The 16,270-nt window shown below is 40.0% G+C and overlaps 1 protein-coding gene across 1 annotated transcript in view; it reads left to right on the top strand.

Moving 5' to 3' along the window:
• The window catches only part of TMTC2 (transmembrane O-mannosyltransferase targeting cadherins 2), a 203,526-nt gene extending 188,253 nt beyond the window's left edge, over window positions 1-15,273 (top strand). The window contains exon 12 of the mRNA XM_079991822.1: window positions 11,396-15,273. Coding sequence (XP_079847948.1) covers window positions 11,396-11,575 — 180 coding nt within the window. The 3' untranslated portion in view covers window positions 11,576-15,273. The remainder of the gene's footprint in view (window positions 1-11,395) is intronic.
• The last annotated feature ends 997 nt before the right edge of the window (window positions 15,274-16,270 follow it).

The following is a 16,270-nucleotide window of genomic DNA, read 5'->3' as shown; positions in this document are numbered from 1 at the left end:
TGATGTGAAGGAAATTTACTTTTTTCATAGCTTCTGCTTTTATGGCTTGTTGCATACTGTATGGGAGTGTGTATTGTACTAGTCTGTTTGGTTGGGAATTATTGAGTTAACTCTCTATGTTTGCCTTGCCCTGGGGCTCAAATTTATCTTGCAAATTGACAACGACTTCTTCTTCTTCTTCTTTTAAAAAACCTAACCTCAAAATCTTCCAGTTTTTGTCAGATTCATGGAATTATTGTACATTCTTTATCAGGGCAAGATGAAGCTAATATAAGGTTACCAGATTTTTTCCAATGAATCCAGGGACACTTTTCAACTTCAATTGATTTTGTATGGGGACTGATTTGTAAACCCGGGGACATACTATTAAGCTAATAGTACTTTTCTGTTGAAATAACTACAATAGACTTTAACTTAATGGACAGAGAGTACGAAGATCAAGGTTGCTGCTTAACTTAAATCAAAACCTAGGACCATTTCTAGCTTCATTGGCCTAAATTTTAAAAAGACATAAAGTGAACTGATGCATATGCATGTTTTGGTTTGTTTCAATTTCTTTTTATTTCTTCCCCGCCCTTTATACTAAGTTCTCCCAAGGCATCTTATGGTAAAAATAGTAAAAACAATGGAACAGTTAATATAATAAAAGCAGCATCAGATAAAATTTTATGTGTTGGGGGCAAGCAATAAAATAAGTAAAAAGGATGGGATTGGGGGAAGGGGCAGGAGAAGTCTTTGGGGTCTGTTTAAAGGCTGTAACCTCAGGTGTCACATTACTACTAACTGTTTCATTTGATAAATATCACTGCCATGTTCTGTTTTGTTGTTTGCATTTGGAAATGCAAACAGTGGTCCATTCATGGAGTTCTTGAATATTCATGTTGACAATCATTGTGATTCCCTGTGAGGTCCCTGTCCCTTTCCCAATCCTGATGCTTTTCTTCACAAAGCTTTTCCTGAATCACAAAAGATGCACCTGTCATGTACTGTCAGCTCTCAATTAATCATCTCTGCCCAAATTTTCCTGCCGTGGAGTCGCATTGCTTAAAGTGGTCAGCAGCACTCTGGAGAGCTCTGCTCAATGCCCTGGTTGGAGAAGGCAGAGAGCATTTTCTCACACCACATTTTTTTCTCTCCTACAGACAGTGACAGAAACAGAGAATTGCTCTCCACACACAAGTGAAAGGTGGGAACTGTCAGGTGGAAATTTGAGTGATGTGAATGGCAGAGCACCATCGGGCCAGTGCCTCTGACGTTTTTGGCCATTAGCATGTTACAAAGATTTGGGCTGTAGCTTAGTAGCGGAGCATCAGCTCTGCATGCAGAAGGTCACAGTGGTGAGCCTCAACATCTCCAGGTACGACTAGGAGAGGCTCCTTACCTGAAACCCTGGAGAGCCACAGCACTGAACTAGATGGGCCAATGGTTTAGCATAGCACAAGGCAGCTTCATCTGTTCTTGTGTGCGTATTTAGCTATTTTCTCCTCATAGCCTGAAGTGAATATGAGAATGTGTCAATGAAAGTAGAGCTTGGAGAGGAATCTTGAAGTTATCATGTTCATTGACAGAAATGGTTTTGATGGACTAGACCAGGGGTCAGCAAACTTTTTCAGCAGGAGGCTGGCCCCCTGTGCCTCAGACCTTGTGGGGGGCCGGACTATATTTTTTGGGGGGGCATGAACAAATTCCTATGCCCCACAAATAATGCAGAGATGTATTTTAAATAAAAGCACACATTCTGCTCATGTAAAAACACCAGGCAGGCCCCACAAATAACCCAGCGATGCATTTTAAATAAAAGGACACATTCTACTCAAGTAAAAACACGCTGATTCCCGGATTGTCCACAGGCCAGATTTAGAAGGCGATTGGGCTGGATCCGGCCCCCAGGCCTTAGTTTGCCTACCCATGGACTAGACTGCTAGTTGTACTCGCAGGATTTGTGGAAATTCTTGATTATTGGCAGGTTGCATTTGATCTTAGAATGTTACTTTTTAAAAAACCGTTTTCACTTTCACTTTTTTTAATGGGTTTGTCTGTTTTAACTAAGCATACTTTAATGTGCTTATGGAGTTGTTACTGTGGAATTTAATTACGTACGGCTTGAATAATTGATTTTAAAGCTGTAAACTGCGTAGAAGCCATTTTGGCCTATAAGTGGTACATAAATTAATAAATAACAAGAACAATAATAATTCATGAACCTAACTCCTTTCTCGGTGGCTTATTTTAATTTGAACCATATTCAAAACATCAGAAGTATGATAACAACTTGAAATTCTTTGTGTAAGTGAGAGTACAGAACTCCATATTACAAATAGAAATGATCTTGCAGTCAGTGTACTTCCCTGGATCAGCGTGTCTCTGATCATACTAGCTTGCAGTCATTCCGTTCTACCTCTGGTATTTGTTTTGCCAAGCTATTACAGCTTATGGCATCGAATGTCAGATATTGCAGAAGTTGCAAGGTTGCCATTGATCTGAATCACATCTTTCATTTGATAGAACTCCCAACTGCTAGTAGGAGAAAAAAAGCTACTGTCTGATAAATCCAACAAATTGCTAGATGTGAAAATGATTGAATTGCAGGTTTTAGGAATGAAAGCACAGCTTGAGACCTATAAACAAAAATTCAGTGATTTGAATATGCTTGCATTTAACGCCAAATGGTTTGACAATTGCATGCAATAATTATGGGCTGGATAATCCTTAAAGTATTTGGTTTAGAAAGCCAGAGGAGTTTAATTATAAGCACTTTGTGAGGTCCATAACACATACGTTAGAGTTTTACTTAAAAAAAAAATTATAGCTGCCATATTTTTAAAAAATTACAGCTTTTATCAGTGTTTGGTAAGTTTTATTATACTAATGAAATAATATTTTTAAATATGCAGCTTGGTTTCCATATGGCTTGAATGAATAATTGTGGAGAGCATATTTAACTGTGTATCAGAGCTCTCAGTGCATAGCTATTGCAAAAACTGTAGGTTTACTTTTACTGTAAATGTTCCCTGGGGATTCATAGGCTGCCATGTAATACTTAGTAGTTTAAAGTTTTGTATTCATACTTTGCCAGTATATAATCCATTACATAAGAAATTTGAACAAATGTAAATGGCAGATAGCTTTCACCAGTTGAGTATATTTGAACAACAGTCACCCCCACAAAAACAATTAAAAAAATAAAAAATATTATAATTTTTTTTTAAAAAAAAAACCCTCCAAGTTGGAAGAAAAGTTTGGAGGCTCAGAACCCAAACCAGCATGACGTTCATTTCATGGTGCTAATAAACTGTTCTCTTTGGATATGGTAACTTGAAAAAGTAAAGTAGACTAAACCAGTTCCAAGATGCTTCTCCCTGTTAGGGTTGTATGTCAACTATCCATTATCTGTTGAAAGGAGATGGTCCAGAAGTAAAGATTGTTACAAACAGTTCCATCATGTACAGAGCATTTCTTTCTGTGGTTTCCTGTTGTTTAAAATTCAGATTCCCACCCAGAGGCAGGTAAAGGTGAAGGTAAAGGACCCGTGGACGGTTAAGTCCAGTCAAACTTCACTATGGTGCTCATGCATTTCAGGCCAAGGGAGCCGGCGTATTTTTGCAGACAGCTTTCCCGGTCAGGATTTGTGTGTTGTAGATCCTTGTTGGGGATCGGCACCTTCTTTCTAAAGTAGCATCCCCAATAACCTCAAGGGCAGCCTCTTTGTCCCAGTCTAACTCTGAAGGTAACACTTTGGGGTTTGTCAAAAAATAAATGCCACATCCGAAATGATTCAGCTGTGCACAGTTCTCTTTAGCAATAAAAAGAAGCTGTTGACATTTTGATTGCTTTGGAAAATAGCACACTGCAGCATGACAGTGACATCAGTAATAAAAGTTCAAGTGAAAATTCTTGCCGTCACCACAGGAGGATTAAAAGGCCTGACAGCACATTATAACTTGGTCATCGGCAAGATGAAGCAGGGCCACCATGAGGAGCTTTCATGCTCGGTGATGCTGCCTGCAGATAAATCTTTTTCATTTTCTCCTTTTATTACTTCATTGCGCTTTATCAAGCCACTGTGCATGTTTTCAATTAGCAAGCTGAAACCTCCAAATGGAGATCAGTTGCTCTTTATATTTAGAAGAGGGAGCTGTCTAATGACACGGCTAAAATATTTGGGAAGCGTGCTTTTCAGAGCATTAAATCTCATTCAGCTGCAAAGGCCTTGCAAGTGTTTGTTCTTTAAAAAGAAAAGAAAACCACCTGACTGAGCATGCCTGATGTGAACTAATGACACTTCAATCAGTTTTGGAGAGTCAGGAGATTTGACCTCTATTTTATTTTTATTTTTTTTCACTAAACCATGTTGATTGTTTCACCCAGCAAACAAGGGTATTTTGTTTACCAGAGAGAAACTTGTTAGAAATGGGGAAGGTGAGAGAGAGGAAGTTGGATGTCTTGCTAGCATATTTTAATCACATATTCTGCACTGGAATGCAGAAATCCCTCCCTCCCTCCATTCATTCCTGGTCAGGGTGAGAAATCTGACTTTCAATGGCCATCCCACCCACCAAGGCATGCCTAGAAGCACACACACACACACACACACACACAATTTAACAGCAATATGTAATTTTTCATTCTTTCATATTCAAAAGCTCTGCATTTCATGTTTTTTTGAAGTGAACTTTCACTATTCAAATATTAAAGTCGTTTATACGTCCTGAAGATTTTTCACTTCAGGAAAGTTCAGCAGTGAGCCCCCTTAACTAGTTCTTAAATTAAATCTATATTTAAACTCATGGATTCCAAGGCATAAGGTGCATCCAGAAAAATGGCCATCAAGGTTACGCTGGATCATCTCTCCCCAGCCATTCCAAATGATGCTGAATACTCATGAAATTCACATCTTGCTGCCAAGGGTCTGTTCAGGAAGGGCAATCCTCAGAAACACGGAAAAGCCAAGATTGAGACCAAATGTAACTTATAACTCCGCAGGTCACACAGGTAGAGGAGGGGCTAGCTATAAAGGTTGGATAGCAGCTCCCTATAGGTCTCCTTTAAAGGTAAAGGGACCCCTGACAATTAAGTCCAGTCGCGAACAACTCTGGGGTTGCAGCGCTCATCTCTCTTTACAGGCCAAGGGAGCCGGTGTTTGTCTGCTTCTGCAGACATTTTTTCCAGGTCATGTGGCCAGCATGACTAAGCCGCTTCTGGCAAAACCAGAGCAGCGCACGGAAATGCTGTTTACCTTCCCGTCAGAGCGGTACCTATTTATCTACTTGCACTGCATGCTTTTGAACTGCTAGGTTGGCAGGAGCAGGGACCGAGCAACGGGAGCTCACCCCATCGTGGGGATTCGAACTGCCGACTTGATTGGCAAGCCCAAGAGGCTCAGTGGTTTAGACCACAGCACCACCCATGTCTCTAGGTCTCCTTTAGGTATCTCTAATTTGGGGTCTCTGAATTTATGTTTGGGGCCCAGTTTGCATCTGAGTTGCCATCCCAGCTCCTGCTGATGAGCAGACTCTTAGTTTTAAGCACCCCTCCAGTATCGCAATATATCTGCTGCAGATCCTGCTTCCATACTGGTTGAACCTTTGCTCAAGCTCAGGTTCGCTCAAACCTCAGGTACCATGAATGGACCTTGGACAAAACATTAGCCACCCAGTGCATTTTTGTTGTGCATGGCCTCCCCTGTCAGGAAATAACAAAGGACTGAATGTCTGGACCATTGATCTGATGGCATCTTCTTGAAATTTTTCTCTGTGGTAGCAATTGTCACATGGGCAGCAGACTAGCAATGCATGTTTGTCTTCCTATTCAGATCATGCTCAGCATTTAACAGAGGTGTGCAGGTAGTTTGGCCTTGTATGTGGTGGTGTCTGTAATTGTCTACCTATAAGCAGGGAGCTAATTCAGGAAGCAATTTCAAATAATTGTCAGTGGCCCGAGGGTAGTCTGAGTTAGCATACAAATTAAGACCTTCCCTGGCCCTGTTCGAGATGGAGAACAGCAGAGGCAATGGGAAAGAAGATCGCATTTTGGAGTGATAGAGTATATGACTTGAACATAGCAGGGAGACAGAATGAAGAGATGGAGTTCTGTTGGCTGACAGTATAAAGGCAAATGAGGGATTGTTCAGAAGAGGAGCTGTGTGGGAGTGAATGGAGAATGCAGGATGTGGTCATATATGCTGAAAAGAGAAATACATAAAAATCAGCCAGTGAAGTGGGGAGACCAAACTGTGTGAGAAAAGGCAGAACAGGAGAAGCAGCAAGATTGAAGCCCTCCAGATGTTCCTGTGCTCTCATCAGCCCCAGCTAGCAAAGCCGAAAGACCAGGGTTGATGGGAGTTGGAGCACAACAACTTAAATTCCCCACCCCTGCTGTAGTGGAACAGAGCATGGCACTACCAACTATCCCTAGGAGTCTATAATGCTTGTCGCAGCACACAAAACTGATTCCTGAAAGGTGGTCCTTCCACAAAGGATTCTAATTTGGGTTCAGGGTGTACTCTTTAGCCTCTATAGGCCACTCCCCATTTATGTGGAGGTTACGTTCTGAGGCACCGCACACTTAAGTGAAATTGCGTATATTGGAAACACCATTGAAAAAGCCTGCAAACACCCTCTAAACCTCTGGAAATCTTTGAAAAAACAAAAACCCGCCAACTCCACCACAGTTGCTCCCTCCAAACCTAATTGCTCAAACTCCAACTCTCTACAGCAGGCTTCCTCAACCTCAGCCCTCCAGATGTTTTTGGCCTACAACTCCCATCATCCCTAGCTAGCAGGACCAGTGGTCAGGGATGATGGGAATTGTAGTCTCAAAACATTTGGAGGGCCGAGGTTGAGGAAGCCTGCTCTACAGGCACAGACATCAGTGCAAAGGCTCCTAGGATTGCACTTGTGAAGGTCGTGGGATTGCTAGACACTGTTTTTGCACCACTTTTGCCCTTTTCGCCCTCTTTTACAGCCGTTTCTCCCCATTTGTGCTACTTCTGCGTTTGTGGCCATGCACACAAATGAGAAGTTGCCTGTACTTTCAAATGCTATATTTCCCCTTTTAATTCACTCCTTAACCTATTGCTTGTTAAAATTCTGTTGTGTAAAGGACGTTTCACTTCTTAGGCTGAACCAGTTGCACTTCAGTATTTGCTTGTGACTCTTATCATGTGCATTTGCCACAGTTCCAAGGTGGCTGAGCTCACGCACTCGCTGTCGAACAGTTTTCTTTTTTTACTAGCACAGCAAAGTCTGACGAGTAAGGCAATAAGTTTCCAAAGCCTAAGCAAATGATTAGATGGGAATTCTCTAATAATGGAATAATTCCTAGAATGCCATAAAGAGACTTCCATTAAAACTCTAATAGGACTTCCAGCTGGCTCCGTTTGATGCAAAGCCTCCGTCTCCAAAAGGAAATGAATGAAGGAGTCGGTTTTCCTTTCATGTGGTGTGAGGGGTCATTTGTTCTGCGGTTGCAGTGAGTTCCACACTATTACGCTGGTAGCTGCTGACTGGCACCACTCATGTGCCGTAAAGCTTCTTCATCTATCTTAAATCAAAGATTATGTGTTTGGAGAAAAGCCCCAGCAATTGTGGCGGAGGCTTCATCACGTTCAGCTGGCAGAATGCGATAACACTGGCCTGAGCAGACAGGTGCCATCCATTCTTCTGTCATCCGTGAGCCACAGATAGAGAGTGTGCCAGTGCCAAATCTCACGCACCACAAAGCAATGTGGAAGAGTTGCTTGGCCAGGAGGTGGTGGTGCTGTGTGGATGCTTTCAACTTTATGTGTCATCTGTGGGAGAGGAATGACTGTTTCCTTCAGAGGTGAAAACGTCTAAGCTGGGTGAAAATGCTAAATAAATAATATTTCAGACAGGCAAGCACAGAGTCTGCAGAGAAATTGTAAGCAATTTGCATAGTTCCCCATTTCTAATGTTAAACATGATTCCCCCCCCCCCCAAAAAAAGATATCAACTAAAGCTAGGTGATTAATTTATTACATTCTAGGGTTGCCATATTTCAAACAGTGAAAATTCGGACAGAATTTGTTTGTTTGTTTTTTAAGTTTTCCCCAATGTTTGTTTATTTATTTATTTTTGCAAGATAGCAAAAACATTTTCCGCTTTTGAACTATTTTAAGGGGAAATTGGCAAAATCAGCACTGCCAACATGGGCTATTATATGGCCGGATTTTCCCAGACATTTAGCCGATTTCCGGACGCTGCTGGTGAATGCGATATTCTGGATATGTCTGGAAAATTCTGGACGCATGGGAACCCTGTTACATTCTTGGTTGAAGTGAAATATGTAGAGAGACAAATGAGGAACGTCCATGATTTAAAAACCAAGTAGAATTCTTATCTTTAAAAGGTATCTCACATTTCTTTTAATCTGGCGCTCCAATACAGGCCTCTTGGAGTTAGGGACTTCTCCTCACTTCTGCCCATCTCTTCACAATATGTTGACATTGAGAATGAGCTGTTTCTCATTTTCCAGCAAGGCATCCTTCAGGGGTTCTGTGTGCCATGATCCTCTGGAGAATTAGTTGACAGGGCAAATGTATTTTCTCTATGGGAGATATTTAGAATTGGTTCTGTTCAACGTAGGATATGCCTTATGAAAAGGAAGTGAAACGAGCACAAAACAAACTTTCCCACCTCTGTAATGTGTCCTGTTTTTGTAACATCCTACTATCACAATAGTTGTTGCTCCAGAAAAATGGAGTCAATCCCAAAATTGGTCTTGCATGCAAAAGATTGCTTGAAAATTCAATCTGTTGATTTCATCAGATAAGAATGGACAAGATTCAGCCCTCCTATATTTTCACATTTAGGCTGAGAAAGATTTTCACCCAAACAAAATTAGCTGTCAACTCTGGAGGTGTGTTGCTTTTTTCCTCAGCCCCTGTCCAATAGAATGGTGTGCTTTCACATATTTCCAGACAGTTTATGGGAGATACTTGATTTGTTAAGTCTTGCTATATTTTCATCTGTGTGTCACAGATGAAGTGCCCCTTGTTTTCTGTTTGTGATCTTATTTCCTTTATTGTGAGTTACTCATGCATTGTGGATATGACTTGCTCTGTGAAGTATCTATGCTGGGGCAGAAAGCTGGGCCAGATGATATTTGTGTCAGCTTCAGAACTTACAATTCAGTGAAAGCTGCTGGTTTATTAGCTATATTTAAAGAGAAAACAGGTTGCAAATGTCAACTAGGATAGCGTCTAAATATAATCTGAAATAACATCTAAAACGAGTTTTCACTTTATTTGATATTTAACCTGCTTTCATGAGCTGAGAATGAAAAAGCATGATATTTTCGATACATGTAAACAAGATTGCTTTCAGAGCTAGCAGTATGGTAATCAGGGTGTTGTGTACTGCATGGAAATAAAGGTACTTTATGAATTCATTTATTAGTTCTCCTTGTTTACAATGTTTGAGTAGAATGGCATGCTGGCTGTACTGAGAAATAGTGCACGTATGGCAGGTAATACTACTGTTAAATTCTAATTCCCTAACAGAGAGAGAAAAAACAATTTAGGCTTATGTTTCAAAACCAAAATCTGCAAATGGTAGTCTATGTTTTATATGCCCAGTGTTACCTGGTTTGGTTTGCAAAGGGTAAATTCTTTTGCTTTACCTCTTTATTTCCCCTTCCACGCCTCATTTTCCAATAAGAAGAAAACAGGATTAAAGAGGACTGTACCAGTTATATACATATATTGGGTGAAGTCTCCTTCCTGTTTTCCCCCTGCAACCCAGCCACTTAACCCCCCCCCCAAAAAAAAAAAAACTGCTCTAAAGGATTTGGAGAACTTGGATTTTGGCTGTGCAAATGGGTGAACATCATTGGGTGGTACCCATTGATTTCTGAGGATACGTATGCCTGTCTCAATTGGAGCTTTGCATTTTGTACACATTGCGGGGAGAGTGGCAAAGAATCCAATAAACATCTGGAAAGGGAGGCGCTATTTCAATATTTTAACCGTCATGAAATACACGATGTTGTTTATAGCTCTATGCCAATACCTTTGTTATTTCCTTTGGCATTCCTAATTCCTTTGACATTGCCTGGAAAGTACATGTGGGATTTGAGCTTCAGAGAAGAAATACGTGCATCTTGAACTTTAGTTACAGTTTTGCCATGAATCTCAGTGGCAATCAGTTTTCACACTAGTAGTGGTGGGATATGTCTATGATATGTTCTGGGTAGTGGCGTGTGGTGGTGTAATGATAATTAACCTTATTCATTATATCTTCCAGTGTAGACCAAGTTACATGCAATAGTGCCTTTATTTTAGGCTCTAAAACAATAAAGAGGGAACAGGACATTGGTTGGACTCAGCTCTATGGATCCAAAAATGCATTTAGGTCACAACTTGGCTAGCTGCAGCAATTCAGTATTGCTAACCTATTATTTGGTAGCAAGCTTTCAGTTAGGAAAACTCCCTAGCCGGGTGCAGAATTTTGCTGTTATTTCCTACCCATTTTATGGAGTAGGATGCCAGACGGTTTTGTGGATGCCTCTTTTAAATGTTTGTCTATAATTATTTTTGATTGCCAGATTTCAGTTAAACCCCACTTGTCTTAACACTAATCAGAATAATATGATCATCAGCTTTGCACTTTGAAAAAGAACAAAGTAAGCAAGCCCTTAACTATTACAATAATTTATGAAATCTTTGGTTTGATTTAAAATTAATTACCTCTCACGTCAGCCATTAGACTGGCACTGCCTGACCTGTAATACCTGCTGGTTGGTCATCAATTTGGGATGGGAGTGGAACGAAAACTCTCCCATGTCTACACTACACAGTGCCATGTCTGATGCACAAAGCCCTATATAGCTCAGGACCATTTCTTAAATACCCAGTTGATCACTGTGCTCTGCAGATGACACCCTCCTGCAGATACCGTCTTCTCAGGAGGTTTGTTCCACACGATACGGGAAGTGGGTCTTTAGAGTTGTGGCATCTACCCTTCGGAATGTCCTGCCCATAAATATTAGTCAAACACCATCTCTGATGTATTTTTGGCACCTACTGAAGTCCTTCCCCCTCCAACAAGTCTTTTGACCTGAGATCTTTCCCTTTCTGTATCTGAACTGCAAATGTTTTAAATATGTTTCATTATTTCATCATTTGTTGTTTGCTGTCCTGAGCTCCTTTGGAAGCATGGGTATAAATTTAATAAATAAATAAAAAATGCAGTAAGCAGTTAATCAGCCCTTGCCCTTCTTCCCTTTGCATGCTTATTATGAATTGTTAAATTGCCTCCATGAAAGTAGGCCACAAAAACATGAAGGACTAATTTTGTGACTTTGGTGAAGGTTATCTAGAGAAAGAAAATACAAAATAAACTTTTAATCATGTTTGCTTTCCCCTTTCTTGCTCCAGTATCCAGCTGCCCTAATGAATCTAGGGGCGATTCTTCATCTCAACGGCAAACTTCTGGAGGCAGAATCAAACTATCTCCATGCCCTTCAGTTTAAGCCAGATGATGTCATCACACAGTCAAATCTACGCAAACTCTGGAATATTATGGAAAAACAAGGCTTAAGAACATCTAAAACATGACCTGACATGAGCTGGAAGGGGGGAAACCCAGAACCTTTCTTTGCAAAGGGTGAAAGAAGTCAAATCCAGAACAACTTCCAGGGTGCTATTTTGTTGAGTGCTCTTGTTGGACTGCACTGCAAGTGTTGAAGGTTGTAATTGCTGCTAGGAGAACCTACAGGGCTGCTTCTTGGTGTGACATTTTGATGAGAGAAAGGTGGAAACTCTCTCCGGAGTTTCATGAAGGACTTGATAGTTACTCCCACAAGCATAAAAATGAATTAGATTTGAAACTTGAGCACTTGAAAAGGGGGCCCTTTCGAGCATATTTGCCAGGCCATCGTAGTCATTTTCACATTGCTCATTTTCATGTGGTTTCTGGTAGAAAAATCATGCTGGCCTATATAACATCCATCCAGTCAACATGGGATTTTAGTAAAGGATATAGACTGGCTTAAGTTATTTTCTGAGGCTGTAATTCATTAAAATGTATACTAAAACCCAATGTGTTTGCAATTTGTCTTAATATTGTGTATCTCCTTAGGGCTGCCTGCTTATCTGTTTCACAGATGAGTGCAACCATTTGAAAGATGAAACACAATTTGCAATCTATCTTGACAAGGGCACATTTTGTTTCAGCCTGTTGTTAAGAACATTATTTGAAGACGTTAACAAATACCTTGTTAGCTGTGTTTTGAGGGGAGTAAGCAAGGGGCAGCATTACACTCACCCAGCAGAAATGTCCCCAAGCAGGAAGAATTCAGGCAGGCTGGAGATGTGATAAACACAACCATGTTTGTTTTCTTGTGTAGCTGCTTTGTTCCTGTCAAAAGTGGGAGTGGTTTAAAAAAATTGAAATGAAAAGTGTGCATTGAAGAAGAGAGCTGAACATTCCTCAGAGAGCTTTCCTCCGCCACCTTTTTTATTGTGCTTTAAAGATTCAGGCAAGTTATACCAGTTTAGCTCACTTCTGGGACTGGAATCAGGTTGCAAAAAAAGTACCCCAAGTGATGGAGAAACAGGAAGTACAGGTGGGGAAAAATCTTATACAATTCATATTTTCCAGAGCAATCAGATCCAAAACACAGCCAACCTTCAAAATCGGCACTTTTCCGAATTTTACAATGCAGTTCTCCAACCAAATAATGAGCACAAAAATGGTTATAACTGAGGGGAAGTGATGTCCGCAAAAAAAAAAAAAAAAAGTTTCTGAGGTAAAATTGCATACAAATAGGTGAATATTAGGAGAAATTTGCACTGAAATTCTGGTGAATTTTCATGAGGGCAGTTTAGAAAAATCCACAATCTGATGTGGAGAAATGTGAAGATGGTAAAGATGAAAAATGGAGAAAAGCCAAAATTGTTAGATTTGCCCATGCCTTGCAGGAAGAGGGTTCAGTTTCTTCTACTACCATGCAACTTTTGAAAAAGAAGAGAGTCCCACACATGCACACACACATGCACACACCACTCTTTAGATGCAAATGGGACAGGTGCGTGAAAAAGAAACATGTCACATTTAGTTTGAGAGCAAGGGACTGTGTAGGACTAGCTGGCAGTGGCACTGCTCTTGAAATTATGCTGACGACAGTTGCATCCATCCACACAGTATAGTCCTTTAGCTTGAATATACCATGCCTTGTGGCTCACACAGGACAGTTGTCAGCATCAAGCTGATACACAGCTACCTTATGCCGAAGCGCAATGCAGCCGTGTTCCTGTTATTACTGTCAAAACAGAATGCTAACCTTTTACTTGCATCTCTGCCTACGGAGCAGCTACATGTTACTGGAACAATTTGAAGACGTGTGCAGTTGGTGAATATGTTTGTGAAATGTTAGCAATGAAATTTATCAGCAGTTTGTGGGAAGGGAAATATTTTGCTACAGGCAGCAAGAAACTAAAAGGATTTAATGCTTTTAGCATCTAGTGAATTCACAGGGTGTTAGACCGAAAGGGATTATGTGACTGACAATGGTTGCCAATTATTTTTGCATATGCTTAACGTTTTTACATACGGGGGGAAAAACATTTGTGCAGTTTTCAACTCAATATTGCATCTTTTTTTTTCTTTATCGCAATAAAGTGGCACCATTCATTTTCCTTAACATTTCAGTTCATTTGGCATAGTTATTACAATCTGTATTTTTTAAAAAAAAATATTTTAAAACATATTAGACTGATCTGTGCTCTTTCAGCCATTTACCAGCTTCTTTTATTGGGTAGGCAGGTTTTTAAATGACATAATAGGATCTATGTCAACATTCATTCCAACACAAGTGGGCATAAATTTAGGCTAGGTTCCAAAAAACAATTTTAGGCATGTCTGAGGGCAATTTTTTTTTTTACTTCCATGCCGTAGCACAAGCTACTACTGAAACTCTTTTTTTGTTTCAGTGGCCATTTTCAATGGAAGGTGGGGCTGCAGTTTGCGAAATGTGTTTTTTGTATCCTGGCCTTATATCATGGAATACCCTTGAAATGAAGATTATTAAGGGAACTCCCATAATCCATTATGTGAAAGTTTCCTTTGACTGAGTATCATTCCATTGCTGCCTACTTCTGGATTAATACATTGTTGACACTCTTTATTTTTCAACTGAAGCAAAAAATAAAGTCATTACCTAGTGTTTCACAACTGTTGTTAGCCTTCTAGTTTGCTTTTCACGCTGTGTTTTTAAATGTTTTGAGGTGTGTATTGGTGCTTAGAAGGAAATGAGAACACATTTATTCTGTGCTGTTTAATCACTTCAGCTATCTTAATGTATACATGTTAAGGAGTCTTGCAATATCTCTCTATCTGCATAACTACTATTTGTCACTATTTGTAATAGCATTTTGCATTAGATGCACTTTGTTTTTCTTTTAGCAAGCTTGGTAATCATAGACCATCAGTTACAAGTGTCTTACAACCCTCTTCTCAGTTCTAACTTTTTGACCTTCTGCAGAATCAATGACCTTTGGACTTGGCTCAAGCTGAAAGCCTAAACACTGCTGTTTAGGAAGGAGGAAACTAAAATCTTACAAGTTTGAAATTCAACATTTCAGGTTAAGTCATATGATAACATATTACAGTCTTTAGTACTACAGCCATCATTCCACACCATATTTCTGAGCAGCTATAAAAATAAATGCTGTATTAACCTCTAAAACTGCTTCTTCTTTTTAAAATTGTAATCCTATGCCTATCTACTTAGAAGTAAATTCCACTGATTTCAATGGGCTTACTCCTATGTACTCGTGTGTCAGATTGCAGCCTAATTGGCATCCCCAAATGGCTCAAATTTCAGCTTTCAGATGCAAGTACAACTTCCTGATTGTAACATTTCAATGTTGCTCTAGCTTCTCCATTTCTTGTGTTTCATTCTTTTTTTTCCACATTAATTGCACAAAAGCAGTTCACACTTTTATGGTGGCATTGTCTGTCTCATTTCAAACAACGGCAGGTGGAAGGTTTTTTTTAAAAAAAATAAGAAGATTGTTCCATGTTCCTCCGTACATTTTCACTATGGGGCTGGGATTTGTAACTTTCAATTTTGGAATAAGTTTAAATTGTTGTCTCTGCTCAGGGATTTGTGGTGGATATTGCAGACAGTGCTTAAAAAAAAAAGAGCACAAGTTTACTAAATTAAATTTTTATTTTTTTGAGAACTGTTATTTGTATAAATTATCAAGATTTGTAGGCTTTCCTTTTTGTAGACATGATTGTTTATGTGCCAGATAAGAAAATCCTTTTTGTTTTCAGTAATAAATGATTGATAACAAATACTTTGCACATGCTGTCATCTATTGCACTCGATATTATCACAAAGCGAATAATTCTACCCATACTCAGTTTAAAGAAGCCAACATTTGGGATGTAAATCACTTGCCAGAAAGTACATTTTCATGTACATTTAAAATAGGTACGTGTCAGTCTTTGCTTGTGTGTGTGTGTGTATGTGTGTGTGTGCACTACAGTTATTCTAAAAAAGATTTGTCCCTATGCTCGGTATGCAAGAACTCTGTACCCAGTTTAAATTGGTAAGATCAATGTTCTTCTTTCACTGTTAGGCTTTACATAAGAACAAGAGAACAAGAGAAGTCACATCACCTTAACAGCAACCACTGTTTCCATTGGCATGCTAAGCCCAACCAACAGCAGTAGTTACAGAGCAGGGGTAGCTTCCCTGTGACCTCCTAGATATTGTTAGACCTCAGGTCCTGTCATACCTGACCACTGGACATGGGCCTTATGGGAACTGGTGGCCAGCAACATCGGAAGGCCACCACTGTTGTAGAGAATGGGAGTAAGATTGCAATCCCATACACACAGTAGGGCCTACTTCTGAGTAAACAGTGGTATGACAGGAACATCATATTCCTGGTAGAGGCATAAGAGTAGCTTAGGAAAACGCAGCAGAAAGAAGCACGTGGGGAAAGAACTTCAGGTTTCAGGACTGCACAACAGTGAGATGGGATAATAATTCTCTAGATCTGAATTTTGGTTTGATTTAAGACTTTCTGGCTACAATGCCTCTGACCTCAGAGGGGAAAAAAACCTTTCCTTTTTTCAAATAACATGTTTAGGGGTACTCTCATTTTCCTACTCATATTGAAATAGTGCCCCTCAATGAGGCCAAACTTAGATTCACAAAATGTTTAGGGGTATGCGTACCCCTGCGTACCCCAGAAAAAAGCACTGCTGCTAGCAGTTAAGACACCCTCATTCCTGTG

This window comes from Podarcis cretensis (assembly GCF_951804945.1).
Source record: "Podarcis cretensis genome assembly, chromosome: 10".
Taxonomy (NCBI): domain Eukaryota; kingdom Metazoa; phylum Chordata; class Lepidosauria; order Squamata; family Lacertidae; genus Podarcis; species Podarcis cretensis.
Note: the sequence above shows the minus strand (reverse complement) of the source record. Positions and strands in the feature narration are given on the sequence as shown.